This window comes from Grampus griseus (genome assembly GCF_964374135.1).
Source record: "Grampus griseus genome assembly, chromosome: 7".
Taxonomy (NCBI): domain Eukaryota; kingdom Metazoa; phylum Chordata; class Mammalia; order Artiodactyla; family Delphinidae; genus Grampus; species Grampus griseus.
In genome coordinates, this window is record NC_139001.1 from 43,098,628 (window position 1) to 43,113,709 (window position 15,082).

At 38.4% G+C, this 15,082-nt stretch overlaps 1 protein-coding gene across 1 annotated transcript in view; it reads left to right on the forward strand.

Moving 5' to 3' along the window:
* STAT4 (signal transducer and activator of transcription 4) overlaps positions 1-15,082 on the forward strand; it is a 92,172-nt gene that overhangs the window by 63,920 nt on the left and 13,170 nt on the right. Inside the window, exons 10-13 of the mRNA XM_082657686.1 lie at positions 677-769; positions 3,540-3,599; positions 3,987-4,098; positions 5,886-5,930. Coding sequence (XP_082513812.1) covers positions 677-769; positions 3,540-3,599; positions 3,987-4,098; positions 5,886-5,930 — 310 coding nt within the window. The remainder of the gene's footprint in view (positions 1-676; positions 770-3,539; positions 3,600-3,986; positions 4,099-5,885; positions 5,931-15,082) is intronic.

The window sequence follows — 15,082 nt, forward strand, 5'->3', positions numbered from 1 at the left end:
CTGTGGAGTTGGGAGGACACCCTGGCTGGGTTTTGGTGTTCAGGTGAAGGAGTGGGAGGGAAGTGTTAAACAGTGAGCCTCAGGGTGCAGTGAATAAAGCTCCAGACAGTTCCAGAAACATTTCTACTCTTCACTGTTTATTCATCAACACTTCTCCCGCCACCTAACTCGGTTTTTCATGAGCCACCACATCACCCACCCAAAGTTCATTTTTCATCTTTTAGAAAAGAAGATGTCAAGGATTTCTTCTCAAGTACGTATCCAAGAAATGAAGGGTGGAGAACATGTTTATGTTTATAAGCTCATCTAAAGGGAAAAAAAAAATACTAGTATGTACCAGAAATCCTAATGTCTAGCTCAAAAATGGCATGAAATAACTTTCTACTTGATGTTTAGTATGATAAAAATAGACTGGGGCTTTTATTCTTGACCCAATTATAACAATCAAGAGTTATTTACTGTTGTTACTTAGGGACAGTCTTTAGGTATTTCCCATCTCCTGGTATTTATTTATGAGAAGTCTTAGAAAGATTTGAGCTTAACAAGGGTTTGAATGCCTTCTAAGTGTAGAAAGTTTGGATTTTATAAGAGGACAGCATCCTGTTACTCTGTGGTTTTCAGCCTGTCAATGTTTCCAGTGTTTTCAAATGACGCGCTTTATTTCCTTTGAACCCAGCTCATTTGTGGTTGAACGACAGCCATGCATGCCAACCCACCCTCAGAGGCCGATGGTACTTAAAACTCTCATTCAGTTTACTGTGAAGCTAAGGTAGGCAGAATGTATTCTATCATTTCATATTTATGATGCCATAGCCACTGTGTGATTAAGGCTAGTTGCTCTCATTGTGTCTTTCATTCAATTATTCTTTACTGAGCACCTCCTGCATACCCAGCACTCAGCTATGGTAAGTACCCACAGAAATGTTAAGGTGAGAGCCCTGCTTGTAAAGATCAGAACAACGAAGATGAGGACATGAGAGTTATTAGCATGAAATCACAATATCGGACAACATGGGATTAATTGCTCAAAAGGCTGACTTGAGAGAAAACTGGGGAGCCTGGAGAATGCCTTGTGGTCACTGAGGAAGGACCTTGAGGGAAGAGCAGGGGCGTGGGAGAGTGAGACTATAGAAATAATGACTTCCTGGGTCTGTTTTGTAAGCGTGGGGAGCAGGGAGAGAGAGAATTGAGTAGATAGATTGGAGACAGATGATGGAAGGGTTTGAATATCCTATCCAGGAAATATAATGGAACGTTCTTCACCTGTGATCACCCAGCAGCTAGCTTATTGGATGGTCCATGAAAAATCTCAACACCACGATTTTCAGTACATACTTATTATGTACCTGATTTAAAGAGAAATGATTATGTTGTCGCCACTTTATCTATGTATCTGATCCTTTTCATTTGCATGAGCAAACTAAAGCATACAGTTTTCCGTAATGACACTCTTAAAATAATGAGTTTGACTTCAAACTTGCAAAGATTTTCATCATGCCTCAATCTCTTGAGTCCCAAAGCTTTACATTTCTAATCACTAGGTCACCTCTGGAAAGCTGAAATTCCAGACTAGTAGTAGAGGTGGTGATGCCATGATAGATGGTGATTTAGGATCCCATGATAGCATCCCTGATCACAGATCACTATTGAACCCCATTTTAAGTTTAGTTTAGTTTCATTTTATTGAGATATAATTGACATACAACACTGTATAAGTTTAAGCATAATGACTTGACATACATAAGCTGCAAGATGATTACTACAATAAGTTTAGTTGACATCTATCACCTAGGAACTTCATTTTTAAAAGGAAGGCATTTGTCTTTCGTTTGCATTTCAGAAACCCATCTTGAAATTCTTAATCATTTCCTTTGTGTGAATTTGCACCAAGACTTTAAGAAACAACAAAAAAGGGCAGAGAGCAGGTTCCTTTTTAAAATTTTATGATTTTCAGAAGGTGTTCCTTCCTCATCCCCACATCTCTATGTAGCCCAGAAAATTGTAACACTAAAAGGAAATAGAAGGGTGGTATATATGCTGCTTTTCCTTGAGACACCCCCGTAGACGTTATGTTCAGTCTAAGATGCTCTGTGGGACGAAGGGGAAGATGATTAGGGATTGCTCAGCAAAGAGTTCTGAGTGGAAGAGGTCCCTGAATGGCGTGGTGTTTGAGCTGATTGCCAGAGGCACAGACCATTAGTCCCTGGCTTAGGTGTTCTGCCTTCCTCTTCCATCTAACTGTTCGGTCCCCGTCCTTCTTCTCTGTACACTGTCCTCCACCGTCTTGATAGATGATCCTTTACTTAGTATTCAAGATTTTCCCAAAAACCCCTCTCTACCATAGCATTCCATCCTCCTGTTTCAAAGGAAGGGGGTGACATGGGACTCCCTTTTGTCGTCAGCATCCTACAGTGAATGAGATCCTTCCTGAAATAGGATAGAGAGGAATGCAGAGGGGAAAAACATCTTGTCTTACTTCATATGACCTCCTCACCCCTCACTACCAACAGCTGTACACTTATTATATCCCAAGCTCTGAAACCAATCCTGGCAGGATTTTTAAGGAACCTTTGCTACATTATTTTTGTTTTGTTTGGGCTGTCTGTTATCTATGACTGTATTTCTCTAATGCCATTCAGTTGCTTATTACCATTCTCTATATTCCAGCTCTTTGGCTAGACTTCTTCCTTTGGTGTATAGCCATGTCTACTCTCCTCCTTCCCTAATCTTCACTATGCCAGTTTCCCAGTGCCTGGGGCTGTACAGGGTCTATATGAGGAGTTCAATACATGCTGAGTGAATGAACAAGGTTTGGGATGAGTGCATAAATGAATGAGTGAGTGAGTGACTGAATGAATGTCTCTGAAACTGAACTGAACCTGCAGAGGTGGTATGTCAGAGGGTACAGCTCGGAAGAGTTGGGAAAAGCTAAGGAGTGAAGGAAGGCTGACACAAGAAGGAATTAAAGGAATTGTTATTCTGACCTTTGATCATTTGTTTGTTTGAAGTTAGGTCTTTTTTAGTTATGAACATTTTTGCTGTTACTTAAATATAGTGTCTTTAAAGACTGCAAATGCATTTGAAGTGGAATTTTCCTTATTCTACCAGAGTCCTAGTCTTTATCAGTATTTTACCATAAAACACTTATCAAAACATTTAGTCTTACTAAGCTTACAATTTTTTTATAATATGAGAATAAAATGGAGCCACATTAATAGACTTGCAAAATTTTTTTTTATACATTTAACCCAAATAGCTATTTTTCTGACCTAGCCAATGTGTTATCCAACACACATCAACTGAAATAATATGGAAACACTTTCCAAGTATGTGTTATATTAAGTGGCTGATGTCAATATTAGTAACATGGCAAAGTAAAGAGGAATTGGACATTTTAAAAACACACTAACATATGACTGGAAATAATGTGAGTTTGATTTATATGTACTTACTGTAAATATATTTAAATCTTTAAATATAAAAAGGCTTTTAGCCATTAAAATTTTTATCTTTAATTCTTTATTTATGTGTCTTTCCAGACTACTGATAAAATTACCAGAACTAAACTATCAGGTAAAGGTGAAAGCATCGATTGACAAGTAAGTTTCTAATTTCATTTTGAAACATGAAAATGTAAGACTTTTTAAAAACAATTGTCCTTATTTTATAGAATAATTTTAAACTTTTAAATTTACTTCTCTAACGTTACATATCAATGTACTTCAAATATTTGACTTTGAAGTTCAAACATTTAACAGAACGCCAAGGAAGACTTATTTTAAAAATTTTACTATAAAGACTTGAAATGAAATTTTATATACTATCCCCTAAAGTGTCATAGAAAAATTGTTATTAGATCTATTAAATAACTCATTTTAAAGAATCTTCTTGGTTTTACAGGAACGTTTCAACTCTAAGGTAAGACATTTACTTTAGAATTTTCGGCTGTTCTCATAAATATATTTTACCTGAGACCATGTAAATAGCCAAGATTTTCTCTCTAGCAATCGAAGATTTGTGCTTTGTGGAACTCACGTCAAAGCCATGTCCATTGAAGAATCTTCCAGTGGGAGTCTCTCTGTAGAATTTCGGCATTTGGTGAGTTTGGCAGTAAAATTACACAAGCTTTTTTTCTCCTCCAAATCAGACACATTTAAACTAATAGGCTTTATAATTTAATGTGTTTTGTTCTTTAGTGTTTCTTATGCGAATTAAGGGCCATATTGAGAAATAAAACATGCCATCATTGAAGAATTTTAAATGGTAAAAAGAACTCTGACCCTTAACTCTGAAGGTGTGAGTTCTCAACAACGGTGATGTTGTACCTAAATATATGTCTTAATTAGTTAAAATATTTTGGTAATACTGACAGAGATAATCTGTTTTACAGTCGATAGGCACCCCTGGTTTCATTTTTTAAATCTCCCAAATGATACCAATAATGACATGTCTGGCTAAAGGCTCTTTCATTTTAGGAGGATTAGCTTGGGGAAATATGATGTTTCTGGGTGTGAGTTGCAGTTTGCCTTGGCATTTCTAGAAAGCTTATGACCCAGCCTCATCCTGTTACTTCTTGCTCTTACCACTTCCTCTTAACCTAGAGTTCTCTTCCTGCTTTCTTTCTAATTCTTTGCATAGTTCTTAGATTCCCAAAGACCCCGCTTGTCTTGCCAAAAACATGTTGCTCATCTGGTTTATCAGCATTTGGGAGGTACCTCACCTGAATGTTGGGGCACCACTGAAGCAGTCTCTAAAAGTCTACTTCCTTAAAGATAAAATTTATGGTAACAGAAAGATATCTGCATACATAAATTTATGCTGGTTTTCATTTTTTATTTTGTTTTTGTTTAGTCTTCAGTATTGAAGAGTACATTTCTTTGTAACTGAATCTCTCTATATGACACTGCTAAATCAATAAAATGTAATGAGGAGTGATGACATATACATCCTTATAACTAGAACTCTTTTTGCTTAAGTTCAATTCATATTTTCAAGGAACTTTCAATAATGGCCAATGTTTGCTAATAAGTGAAGCCGTAAGAGGCCCTTCTGTCTCCCAAAAGAGTCACTTGGAAAAGGAAGGACAAGGAACAAACCAAAAAGTGATGGGTCTCTATTCCAGCAGAGATAATATATAAAATAACAAAACCTTAGTTTTCATGGTGCTTTTCTAGTTGCTAAGCATTTTCGCGTATATTATCTTTTACCTAATACTTTAATCACTTTTTAATACAAAAGTAAATATAGAAAATCAGAGAAAAAATTAAAAACCACCTATGATCCCAACACCTTGACATAACATACTTATTTTTACATTTTCATTCATATATATATATATTCTTTTTGTTAAGTGGGATCAGATTGTACACACTAATTTGTTTTCTGTCCTTTTTTTCCCATTAAGTAATCTATGTCATGAACATTTTTGTATCTCCTGCTCTCATGGCATTTAGTAGCTCACTGTGCCATGTGGCACGCTGCCCCATTGTCTATTTCCCCAGGCCTGTGTGTTAGACTTGATTTCGTAGGCTTTGAGAATCATCACGGCTGAGCTCAGATGATACTTGTCAGGTACAAAGGAGTGCTGAATAGATTCTAAAACATCCCAGCATGATTTCCTCTTTCCAAAATGTGACTGAAAAATACAGTCTTATGCCAGCTTGCTCCCTTATCTCAGCGACAGTTCCTAAAGTGGCATACCTTGAGATGAAACAGGAAGCTCCTTTCTGTTGAATCCGGGCAGCTATGTCACATCAGGTTTCAGTGAGTTAGAAAACATCTCGGTTACTGTTCTAGAAGTCAAAATTATGGGCCAAGAAAACCCCAACTTGATATTTAGCTGATAATGCTTCTCCATCTAAATACTGTTGTTTTCTTTTACAAAGCAACCAAAGGAATTGAAGTCTAGTACTGGAAACAAAGGAAATGAGGTAGGAAATATTTTCTCCAAAAGAATCTTTCTAGGTAATAATCCTATAATGTCTTATTTTTACAAAGCTCTTAAACTGCCCTTTATATTTTTATATAAAGTCAAATTCATGTTTCTCTAGTTATACATATAAAGCTCAATAAATTGCAGACAGTATAAGAAATTTTGTTATTAAAATAGAAAATGCATGTAACACCCTCCTAAGAAAATGACTATTAATATTTTGGTTCACATCATTCTAGACTTTTATCTTTTATCTAGACTTTTATACTTTGAAAGTATATATACACATTGTTTCATAACCTGCTTTTTTTTTTATCACATAGCAATGTGAGGTGAACAGCTTTCCATAAACTTAAATACTCTTGGAGAACATGATTTAAAGTGGTTGCATTATATTGCTATAATTTCTTTAGTCAGTCCTTTATTATAAAATATCTTAAAATCACTCATTTTCCACAGATAAGAGGTAAGTCTTGAACATCATGACCCAGTATGTGAAAATCACAAGTGAAAAACAGTTCTATTACTTTATGGTATCAGTTACTTTGCTCTTATATTAAAGTTGGCATTTCACTAGATGAATTGATTAAAAGAACAAACTGGTGCAGCCCAAGTGTTCAAGTTTGAGTCGATAAATAATAGAGTGGTCAAATCCTGGATTGGAAGTGACTTTGGGAATCAGCTATTTAGTTGACCTAGATACTAGGGCATAGGTTTATGCCCTACATATTTGGAATTAGAAAACCTGGGTTTGAGTCCATTCTGACAGTGACCAAAAATGTGATCCTTGGCAAATGATCTGATGGAAAAATATTGCATTTTTTCCCTCTAAGAGATCAGAGTAGTAATTCCCAGTGCTCCCTGCTCAGAGAAACTGCATATGTAAGACCACCTACATGATGCAGTTATAAAGCAGTGAGGCTTGTTTCTAGTACGGTTGGTATGGATCCAATCTTCTGGCTTTATAGTCACAGCTCCTATGAGAAATCGCTTTGAATTACTTGGAAGAAAAAAAGCACTTTATAAATCCAGCCTTCAACTGCAGTCAATCTAGCGCACTCCACAAAACCGCAAAGGTCCATCACAACAGGTTTTATGCTCTACATTTTTCCTTCCAAGCATTCTTCATTCCCTTAATCGTATCTTAAAGATATGATTTGCCAAATATCACAGCCTCACCGAGGATGAGCTAAGCTTTCCTCCCAGGGTAGAACCTTGGCTTAGGGCAGAGCACCAGACAGGTTTCTCAGCCCAGATATCACAGGAGCAAAGCTTTTGAGTTTAAGGATATTCTAATAAACCAAACAAGTAGGAGTTATTCTTCTCACCTTATAGAAATCCATAAAGGTTTTCCAAACTTCCTAGTTGAAACATTAGCTCATTATAAATAAAAGCCCATTTCATGATTATCCCTGGAATTTTGGCCAGAGTTGCAAACAATATTTCATGCAGTGACCTCCCTGAATAGTGTACTAAGTCTGAATAGACTGAGCACAATGCTTCTAAACTCTTCTTAAGGAAAACAAATCAAATGGGAATAAATCTAAATCCCTGAACTCCTTAGTACCTTGTCATCTTTGTGAATGTAAAATCGAAATCTTTACTTGGATTTCTCTAGAGACAGAAATCTAAGTAAATCATCTTCTACTATAGAAAAACAACGGCCTACTTATCTCTCTTTGAATTTATTTCCTCTCATTTTCTGATTAATAACAAAATCATATGGTTATATCAGAATGATTTTATTTCTTCCTTTTCTTTTTTTTCCAAGTTTGCTGGAGCTGGATAATTTTATTTTAAGCTATTCTTTGAGCTCCCCCTGTTGACAAAATTTTAATATGACTCCTACGTACATTTAAAACAAACCATAGACTTGAATGCTATTTTACGAGCTACAGGAACAATTGAAAAGTCACACAATATATGACGTGGACTCAGAACGATGAGCCTGGGGAATCGGGGCTTGGCTAGGCAGTAGGGGTGACGAAAGGAAAGTCAGGAAAGAGTGGGGGAAGATCTGATGATAAAATGCGCTTCATAAATTAATGGGGCCAGGGATTGAAGTAACCAAACTTTAGGGAGAACAGGAAGCTAGGATGTTATAACCTCATTTTCGAATTTCAGACAGTAGCTGTCGCTTATCGCTTATCTGTGGGCACCTGAAGCAGGAGTTCACAGCCTGATAAGAACTTATTTGACAAATCCTCGTGCGGCATTTACTATATATCGGGCACTGTCTAAGAGCTTCACTGGCATTGATTTTCGTAGCTCTTGCAGAAGCCTATGAAGTAGATACCGTTAGTGTCATACTTATTTTGGCTAGGGAAACTGAGGCACAGAGTGGTGCAGCTAAGATGATTCAAACCATAGCAGTCTGGCTCCCATGTCCATGCTCTTGGCCGCTGTGCTGTGCTCCCTCTGTAGTCATGAAACTTTCCCTTGGAGAGGCTGCCCTAGTTGGCCCTCCTCTTTGACCCCTGCTGCCCCTTTATCTCATCCCAGCCCACCATTTGCTGAGATTCCTATAAGGGAGATCGTTTTTTCTTCCTTTTTTTTTTTTTTAGGTTTATGGTATGAAATTTATTTTTCTTATTCTTTGAAAAGAAAATTTAAACGATATATAATTTTATGCTTCTGTACTTTTATTGTTGCCTAGTATTACCTAATTTTTCTTTAAATGAAATACATGAGGCAAATAACTTGTGGGAGAAATTTGTTATGGTCTGGCAGCTCAATCTGCTTGAATGTTTTTTACATCTTTATTGGAGTATAATTGCTTTACAATGGTGTGTTAGTTTCTGCTGTATAACAAAGTGAATCAGTTATATATATACATATGTCCCAATATCTCTTCCCTCTTGCATCTCCCTCCCTCCCGCCCTCCCATTCCCACCCCTCTAGGTGGTCACAAAGCACCGATAAGGGAGATCTTTGCAGATTTGCGAACAGCATCTCATCCTTTCCTCTCTGTTCCAGCTGCTGCTGTCGTTGTCCTCACTTTACCCACCTGCTCAGAAATCACATAGCTACCTCGCACCGGAATCCTTACGAAGGGTAGAAGGAATTTAAACTAATGCTTCCTGAGAAAACGTTGACTTCTCCCTTATCTCCTGCGTGCATCGGTGCGGTGGTGGAAACAGCACTGCCCACAGCTCTGCCTCTTACAGGCAGCTGACCTTGCGCTAGCTGTTTTACCTCACTAACTCCTTAACTGTAAAGTTGCATGTTAACCTGCACTTCATAGGGCTGTTGTGAGGACCACACGAGATGGCGTGTGTGAGAGTCAATTGCCGTGTGCTGTGCGGATGTCTGCCATGGGCTTCCTGATCAGCCCTCCAGGCTGCCCCCTCTATAAAGAGCAGGTGGGGAAATGGCTCTAAAGGTGGTACCTGGCCTAGGATAAACCACTAATCCTTATCCTTCCTCTTCTGCCCACCTGCTAGGTGCTCTGCTGGAAACATTCCCTTTCAAGGGCCAGTGAGCATGGCTTTCTGGCTCCAGGTCCATGCAACCTCAGACCACCCCATATATAGGCCCCTTTTATAGGACTGCACGTCTACCTGCTGCCCACCGCATCACCACACCCCACAGCTTAGGGTCCCTCAGTTCTCTGTTTGTGGTTGTGAGAGCTTAGACTGAATACTCATTAAATGATCACGACACACCATGACAGTTTCCCCAGGATTGCCAATCCAAAGCTTCTTAGAATTGCAGCACCCCATGTCTGTTTGACTCTGAGATTAGCCAGGAAGAGGTGACCTGTCAGGACGTGCATGGGCGCCTGGCTGTAGCATTGGGTGAAGGGAGGATGTTGACGTTGCCCTAGACTCATGCTGTCCCCAGAAGGCCAGGGAGAACAATGGTGCCACCTCCTTGGTTGGGGGCTGGTGAAGGGTGGAGCTCTGGGTCCCCCACCCCTGTTTCAATCAGTCAGCTCTATTTTAAATATTTTACAGATTGGGACCCAGGTGGGAAATTTACTTTTAAGAACATGCTCCAGGGTTAAAAAAAGATTTGAAAACTGTTGGACTAGTCAGTCTCTAAGTTCCTTTGAATGAGATTCTGTAATCCTCAGAAGTACAACAGAGGGTAGGGTCATTTTTTTGAAAATGAATTTGATTTTGAGAATCTGCTTTGAAATGAGGAATCTGTAGACATGCTATCTACAGATTCCCAGGAAGCAAGCTTTCCCAGAGGTCCTTAGAGCCAGCTAGAGAGTGATTGTTGAAGTGCAGAAATTGTTTGAACAGGGAGGCTGGAATTGCAGTGTCTCGAGTTTGCTCTGTCAGTAGGTTTTAACTGATAAATGACAGTTTTAGTCACAGACTGAGGTGTTAAGTAATTTTGTTTATGTGGTGGAAAGTCATGAAACACAAAGAAGCTATTAGTAAAGCCTGAGTGACTTGAGTTTTGTTTAACAAAATAGCCAGACAAATGTTCTTTCAAGGTTCAGTGTTCTCAAACACAGAGCCACCACTCACACTCCAACTAGCTTGAGCATTTTCACAGGAAGTTGATTTCCTTCTGAACTAGTTTAAGTAGTTGCAATGCTTTCTTAAGACAAACTTTGGTACCAGAATAACACTAAAAACGTAGACTTTTTCTGCAACACCCTCCATACAATCCCCTTACATTATGGGCTGAGAATTTGTTGTCACTTTACATTCGTTTCCTATGATTCTGTGATTAAGGGCTGTCTCTCATGTGACTGTACCATTATTTCCCCTCTTACTGTTTCCCAGCATCTAGGCCAGTGGTCTCCACATGATAGGGACTCAACAAATACTCATTAAGCAAATGGATTATTGCAGTTGTTTTCTATTCCACATAGTTTTCCATGTGCGGCATTATCATAGAGTATGGCTTGTTAAGAGACGAGCAAGATAAACAATAAGGTCCTACTGTATAGCATAGGAAACTGTATTCAATATCTTGTAATAAACCATAATGGAAAAGAATATGAAAGAGAATTTGTATATATATGTATTACTGGATCACTTTGCTATACACCAGAAATTAACACAACATTGTAAATTAACTATACTTCAATTAAAAAAATACCAAAAAATAAAAAAAGATGAGCAAGAAATTTAGATGAAAATCATCCTTATCCCAGTCATATTTTCTTAACAGAAGTTGTCTTTCAAGTCAAAATCCAAAAGCCATAGCCACTTGTTAACATATTCTAGGTTTTCAGGGTGTGCTGTTAGACACTGAGCAGAGGTAACATAAAAGAATATGGTGACATCTATACCTACCTTTCATCAGTTTGTGTATTTTTTTCCAGGTGGAGCCCTGGTCAGGTTGTTCAGCCAGTTTTCTAGTTTCTTAGCAGATTATCCAGTGGGTACAATACAGTCAATCCAGTTATAATATCAATGTCATATAATATAAATATCATAAATATGGATATTTTAAATCTCTAACCATCTCAGATGGTTAAAATGGCTTTTAATACAGACATTAATGGTACATCTTATCTATGACATTTTGCCAGTCAGTGTGTAAGGAATGGACTCTGGGAACGTGAGATCGAATAGTGTCTCTGGCTTGGACTGCACTGATAAAATAATAAAGACTGGGGGCACAGTGGTTGAGAGTCCGCCTGACGATGCGGGAGACATGGGTTCGTGTCCCGGTCCGGGAAGATCCCACATGCTGCGGAGGGGCTGGGCCCGTGAGCCATGGCCACTGAGCCTGCGCATCCGGAGCCTGTGCTCCGCAACAGGAGAGGCCACAACAGTGAGAAGCCCGCGTACCGCAAAAAAAAAAAAAAATAATAATAATAATAATAAAGACTGTGATTGATGGCATTCAAGCTTTGAAAATTAATGACACTCTCTTCTGTCAGAACTGCTCGTCTCCAGTCATGTGTATTGTCCGTCAGCTTCCTTGTTGGATTTCATTCTAAATGTGCCTCACAGTTGCATCAGGGGGTTTAAGTAAACATTAGAAATTAGTTTGAATCACTGAGAAAACCTCTCACCACCCACATTACAGTTTAATAAAGTAATATTTAACGTACAAAGTCTTCTTCCAAAGTTAATGGACAACCCCGTGTGTCATTGCTCTGTCTGTGGAGTCCTGCCATTTGGACAGTGAGCACACAACTGCCATAACCCAAATATCTGAGGGAATTATCCATAATGAATTATCTTATCATATATATATGTACACATTTAATCATATAAATTAAACTATAGAGGCTAGAATGGGGGAGGGATAAGCACTCAGAAGGCTCCCTTTGGCTGCCCTCCAGCTGTGGCCCTTCCCTACAGAGAAAGATGTCTGAGCGGTCGAGGCTATGTGCTCACCCAGAGCCTAGGGCTGCAGAATTCCCAGCCCCAAAGACCTCAAGCCCACTTCCAGGGCTTGTACAGACCTCTTCCCCAGGTATGCTCTTTCAAGCACAGATGACACCATCAATGCAAACATTTCTAGGCACAAGGAGAGACCTAGGGGCCACACTAGTCAAAGTAAGCCCCTCACAGAGGTAGAAGGGAGGGGGATGGGCCACGGTCCAGGATGGCCACACTCTCCCCAGGCCAGCATGTTTGTGGCACTTTGAGGAGTTAAAACCTGGCCAGTTAGGTCAGGTGAAAGCTTAGCTGTCAAGGCAGGAGACGAGACCATATTTTAACAGTTTGATCACTTGCTTTGTAACAGCTAAATAGTTAGACATACGGTATGTGGTCTCCATCTGCGTGCTTGCCTCAGGCTTCTAGATGTGCTGCCCAGGCTTGTGTCCTGTCCGCCACTGAACTCAGTGAGAATGTGAGCACCCCCCACCCCCACCCCGTTAGTGAACGTGGACTTGTGGATTCTTCACTTGTCTCAGTGCTTTGCATAGCGTAAACACTTCCTCCCCATAGGGCAGCGTAAACACTTCCTCCCCTTAGGGGTGGTCTAAGGGAATTTTCAAGAGGAATTTTCAGGATCATAACTTTCTACTAATCCAGTAAGAAGCAATCTCACCAGGTCAGTCTAGGTTACTCCAGGCAGTATAAGGGACCACAATGATCTAACCCAAGGGAGAGAGGAGTTTTTAATTTTCTATTTCCTTCTCAGGAACAAATTCTATTTTAATGTGCCTCATTGTCACCAAAGTCTTCCCCCATGTAGTTGTTATTCCTATCATCATATTAGAACTATTTTTATTTTTTGAAATTTAATACCGATGGATTCCAGCTTATTATCAACATATATTCAGCGGTAGATGTCCCTTTCCCTCAGGGCTGACTCAGCCACCCCCAACCCCACCCTGACTTTCCTAACCTAGATAATTCCACTTCTGTTCATATGTTCCCCCAGGGCTTGTTTTTAAAATCGTTTTGGCTTTCTGTATCATCTGTAAATTTTCCACATCCCTTTTGAGATGAAACACAATGTGGATACATCGCATTGAGAATAACTGCCTCATAAATTCCACCCGGGGTTTTTGTTAAAATGCAGAATCTGGTTCAGTAGGCCTGGGATGAGGCCAGAAATCCTGTTTTTCTAACAAGCTTTTAGATGATGACAGTACTGCTGGTCCTGGGCACATAGCAAGTTGCTGTCAGATTTCATCATGGAAAAACAGCAATTTCTGTCCCACTCCTTCCCGCTCCAAACCCACTCCCCAGAGATGACCATTTTTTGAGCTATAAATATCATGCTAATATCATGCTGATACTTCCTGATTTTTTTATTTTATACACTTAACTCCTGAATTATTTCTATAAAAGATTAAGCTGTGGCTCTCTCTCTCTTTTTAAACTTTTTATTTTACATTGGAGAATAGTTGATTAACAATGTTGTGTTAGTTTCAGGTGTACAGCAAAGTGATTCAGTTATACATATAAATGTATCTATTCTTTCTCAAATTCTTTTCCCATTTAGGTTGTTACATAATATTGAGCAGAGTTCGCTGCGCTATACAGTAGTACCTTGATGGTTACCCATTTTAAATTAAGCTATGGCTCTCTTATACCAGCTCTTCATGCATATTAATTTCACCCATCTTCACAATATTATCATATAATGTGTTTTGGTTAGTTAATATATTCAATGTTTACATTACTATGATTATATAAAAATTGTTAACAGCTGAACCATATAACATAGTATGATTATATTTCCATTCTTGTATTATTTTAGTTTTCCCTGGATTTATTAGTTGCCTCAGATTTTTTATTTAATCAATTTATTTTATGTACCTGTTACTAATGTAGCCCCAAACTTTCCTCCAGAACTTGAAAGGTCCTTAAAATATAGTCATACAGGTCCATCTGAATTTCTGTCTTTTTCTTTCTTTTTGGCAACATCCCTCTGGGAACCCTCCATCTCTTGCTCCAATCTGGGCTGATTGCCCTCTGATCCTGTTGCACAATCGTGTTTTGTTTTTTTGTTTCCTGGTTTTTATAAACTTACTCTCACCATCATCCTGGGGAGTGAGTGCATCTCCTACTTTACTAGGTATTGAGACATTATTCTCAAAAAGTGATTGTACCAACTCCCATCAGAATGTATAAGAGTTACCATTGGGTTATGCCTTTGATAGTTCCTCTACTCCATTTCCTCTGTTCTCTTTCTGGAACTTCTGTTTGTTGTTTTGAGTTTGTTGATTCTTTATTTGTTATCTTTTCTATCCTATTTTTTATTTCTTTGGGTTTTTTTTTTTGTTTTTTTGGTTTTACTTTCTGGGACATTTCCTCAGCCCTACTTTCAGCTCTTCTGTTGTTTTGTCTATTTCTCTTATTATATTTTTAATTGTTCATCATTCTTTTCTGAATGTTCCTTTTGGTAGTATACTATTCTCCTTTCATGGATGTAATGTATTGGTTACATCTGTAAGGATGTAACATCTGAAATTTTAAACATCTTTAAGAACTTTTTAATGAACAAAACATATATGTATATACAACTATATACTAAAGTATATCGAGAAATACAATGAACCTTCATTTTTACATCACCCAGCTTCAACAATAATTAACATTTTCCCTGTCTTAGTTAATCTATTTTCCCCATAAACACAGATATTTTTCCTGGAGTACTTAAATTCCAGATAGTATAGCATCTTACTCATTGATATTTTGGTAGGTATCTCTTATCTAGAAGATAAAATTTTTAAAAAACCTAACCACAATACACTTATCACCAAAAAAACGA